The sequence below is a fragment of the Etheostoma cragini genome, unplaced genomic scaffold (assembly GCF_013103735.1).
Source record: "Etheostoma cragini isolate CJK2018 unplaced genomic scaffold, CSU_Ecrag_1.0 ScbMSFa_4293, whole genome shotgun sequence".
Taxonomy (NCBI): domain Eukaryota; kingdom Metazoa; phylum Chordata; class Actinopteri; order Perciformes; family Percidae; genus Etheostoma; species Etheostoma cragini.
The window spans coordinates 1-3,667 of NW_023268651.1; the positions used below are offsets into that span (position 1 = coordinate 1).

The window sequence follows — 3,667 nt, forward strand, 5'->3', positions numbered from 1 at the left end:
CCCCGTCCCCCGTCCTCTGTCCTCCGTCCCCCGGAAGATAAACAGAAGATAGAGAGAAGATAAACAGAAGATAGAGAGAAGATAGAAAGAAGATAGAAAGAAGATAGAGAGAAAATAAACAGAAGATAAACAGAAGATAGAGAGAAGATAAAGAGAAGATAGAGAGAAGATAGAAAAAAGATAGAAAGAAGATAGAGAGAAAATAAACAGAAAATAAACATAAGATAAACAGAAGATAGAGAGAAGATAAACAGAAGATAGAGAGAAGATAAACAGAAGATAAAGAGAAGATAGAGAGAAGATAAACAGAAGATAGAGAGAAGATAGAGAGAAGATAGAAAGAAGATAGAAAGAAGATAAACAGAAGATAGAGAGAAGATAGAAAGAAGATAGAAAGAAGATAGAGAGAAGATAAACAGAAGATAGAGAGAAGATAGAGAGAAGATAAACGAGACTGAAGCAATATCGAAACGTGCCGTCGGGACAGACGTGTTATTTCCCAGAGTGCACGGCGTCGGGACAGACGTATTATTTCCCAGAGTGCACGGCGTCGGGACAGACGTGTTATTTCCCAGAGTGCACGGCGTCGGGACAGACGTGTTATTTCCCAGAGTGCACGGCGTCGGGACAGACGTGTTATTTCCCAGAGTGCACGGCGTCGGAACAGACGTGTTATTTCCCAGAGTGCACGGCGTCGGGACAGACGTGTTATTTCCCAGAGTGCACTGCGTCGGGACCTGAAGCTGCATTCCCCCCTCTCTTTAAACCTGTTGCAGAACGGAGACGTCTCTTTAAGTCCATTAGTCACTGTCGTCTTCAACCTTGTTATTATTATTATTATTAATATTATTATTATTTTATTATTCGGTTTTCCTGCGGAGTAATGTTGCATATTTTGAAAATTAAAAGGCTTTCGTTCCTAGTTTGAACGCTTCTGAGCTACAGCCAGACCAGACCAGTCCACATCGGACCAGACCAGTCCACATCAGACCAGCCCAGTCCACATCAGACCAGACCAGTCCACATCAGAACAGCCCAGTCCACATCAGACCAGACCAGTCCATATCAGACCAGCCCAGTCCACATCAGACCAGCCCAGTCCACATCAGAACAGCCCAGTCCACATCAGACCAGACAAGTCCATATCAGACCAGCCCAGTCCACATCAGACCAGACCAGTCCACATCAGACCAGCCCAGTCCACATCAGACCAGACAAGTCCATATCAAACCAGATTAACCCAGTCCAGAGTAACATGTCCACATCAGACCAGATTAATCCAGTCCAGAGTAACACGTCCACATCAGACCAGATTAATCCAGTTCAGACCAGACAAATCCACATCAATCCAGATTAATCCAATCCAGAGTAAATTCATCCACATCAGACCAGATTATTCCAGTCCAGAGGAATTTTGTCCACATGAAACCAGATTAATCCAGTCCAGAGTGACTTTGTCCTCTCTACAGTTGCATTTTAAGAACCACGTTAGTCCAGCGCTGCTCAGAAGGACTCTGTTTAGTCCCTAAAGATCAGCTCAGTGTCGTTGTGTTAACAGTATTCAGGCTCAGCTCAGATCAGTTAAACCCAGATTTCAGAGTTCCGTTATGTTGGACTCATTTGTCTCAGCAGCGTCCGGATCAACCCTCCAAGATATTTTGAAACCTTCAGATAATCTCGGATAGTCCTCGCTCCTGATTCCCTTCTTTTCCTTAAAATGTGACCTGTAGTGGCTTCAGCAGCTGAACAGGAGCCAGTGGAGAGATCATCCATTCATATTCCCCAACTCCATGTGGTTTAAGGTACATCTAGACCCATTGTTGGGGTTTAAACCTACAAATCCTTTACATCTCAAAGAAAAGAGCTCCAACACTTCACTCCCGTCTGTCGCTGTAAAAGAAACCTAACCCTCCTGGTTTGGTAAAGCCGAACACCGTCCGCCTGCTGGCCGTCATCTGCTGTCTCAAAACAACAACAACAAACATCCAAAGTGATGAAGAAGTTGTAGCCACGGCCTCTGAAGCCACTGAGGGTTGCTTGGTTGTACACAGATCATCTCCATCACTTCCCTGTCCAATCACGGAGGAGTAAGACCAGCGTTCGGCAGTCCTTCAGATTCACCAGGAACCAACAGACCAACTTCTTTTAAAGAAACAAAACCACTAAGTCCCTTCATGCAAGGCTTAGACGTAAAAATGTAATACTGTTGTCCTCTGCAGCAGCAATCCTCTTGTGGCCCTCCTCTTAAGGACTAAGGTGAGGAGGACGCAACATGAACCCGATGATTCAACCTGGCAGTTGGTTTCGAGCTCAATCTTTGGGAGTCTTGGTGTCCTTTTCCATTGGATGAGTTCTCCTAGGATGTGCAATGAGATTTAAAACTGCTAAAGGGAGGCACATCCCCTCCTTATGGATGGTACACCAACACATGTTGAGGTAAGATGCATGAGGAGGGGATCCTGAAGACTGTGGAAAGTCTTCGGGAGAACAACCATTGTTCCTTTTCTAAGTCCTTGTCTTAGAGTTTTTGCTCCGGTTTGCTGCCGTGTTGTGTCGCCTCCTGTGTGGAAAAGCCATTGTGTCTCCATTGTGTCTCCATTGTGTCTCCATTGTGTCTCCTTTAATCCACAAAATGTTGAGAGGAAGTGAACGCAGACCAGCAGTACTCAAAGTATCCGTCTGGGTAGTGCCCCAAAATCTCAGCTTGCAGTCCCCCGGGCTGAAGATCAGAGGTTCAAAGGTCCAGAGTCCACGGAGAGGTTGGCTGGTGGGGCAGCAGGGTCCGGAGGGGGAGGTCGGGCGTAGTCTGAGGTTATAAGGAGGAGATTTTGACGTTGTCCTGGGTGTAGGCGGTGGCCCGGGTGTTGCGCAGGATGCTGGGGACGGGGGCGGGCGACGAGGGGAGGCTCTCGTCAGGCGAGTTGGCGGGGGGCGTGGGGATGCTGATGATGGCAGCGCTGAAGTCTGGATCCCCGCAGTTCAGCTTCAGGTCGCACATCTGGGCGTTGAGACTGGACCGGCTGAGAGACACAATCACACGAAACAAACAAGAGGTTTTAGTTCATCAACAATGAGAAAAGACTTCAAATAAAAACTAGAAGGACGCGAGAGATTCAGGGTCACGGCCGGGACTCTGGGAGTCATCGGGTCGGGTGTCAACACAGGAATATTCACACAGTTTGAGGATATAAAGGGTTTTGTGAACATTAAAGCATAATGACATGTCCTGGAAACCCCAAATAAAAGTTTAAACTGAAAAAGCACGCTCCAGGACCTTTAAACCAACAGTTTGAGTTCCACAGGTAGCTTATCTGTGTGTATGGGTGCGGCCTTGTGTCTTCTGGACTGTTGTGTATTTCCATGTGTGTGTTGTCTTGAGTAATCCTCGGCTGTCCTTACGTCTGGGGGGGTATGGAGGTGGTCTTGACGTGCAGGGTGTCCAGCTCCTGGATGCTGCCGCGGCTGACGGACACCGTGGAGTTAGCCAATCGCATGGCGGCTCTCCTCCGGGCGCGGCGCGGGCAGCAGCCCGTGGAGTTGTTCTGCGCCCCCTGCTGGCTGGACAGGGAGGTGCTGCGGCTGGTCCGGTACCCCACCGACTCCGTCATGCACAGCTCGCTGTAGTTGATCTCGTTCGTGAACTCGTGGTTCTGTGAGGGGGGGGGGG

The 3,667-nt window shown here is 48.2% G+C and overlaps 1 protein-coding gene across 1 annotated transcript; it reads right to left on the minus strand.

Annotated features, from left to right (window-relative positions):
• Nucleotides 1-1,146: 1,146 nt before the first annotated feature.
• Nucleotides 1,147-3,649, minus strand: LOC117941100 (potassium voltage-gated channel subfamily D member 1-like). Its single transcript, XM_034866196.1, has 2 exons — nucleotides 3,400-3,649; nucleotides 1,147-3,020 (listed from the first exon to the last, which is right to left on the minus strand). Exons 1-2 carry the CDS (start codon nucleotides 3,606-3,608, stop codon nucleotides 2,813-2,815), a joined length of 417 nt encoding a protein of 138 aa, XP_034722087.1. The 5' UTR covers nucleotides 3,609-3,649; the 3' UTR covers nucleotides 1,147-2,812.
• Between the last annotated feature and the right edge of the window lie 18 nt (nucleotides 3,650-3,667).

Bases quoted from the DNA above. Each gene is read 5' to 3' on its own strand.
- LOC117941100 (XM_034866196.1), bottom strand. From the start codon at position 3,608: ATGACGGAGTCGGTGGGGTACCGGACCAGCCGCAGCACCTCCCTGTCC. The intron at 3,021-3,399 runs GTAAGGACAGCC...TGTGTCTCTCAG, and splicing joins ACCTCCATACCCCCCCAGAC to CCGGTCCAGTCTCAACGCCC.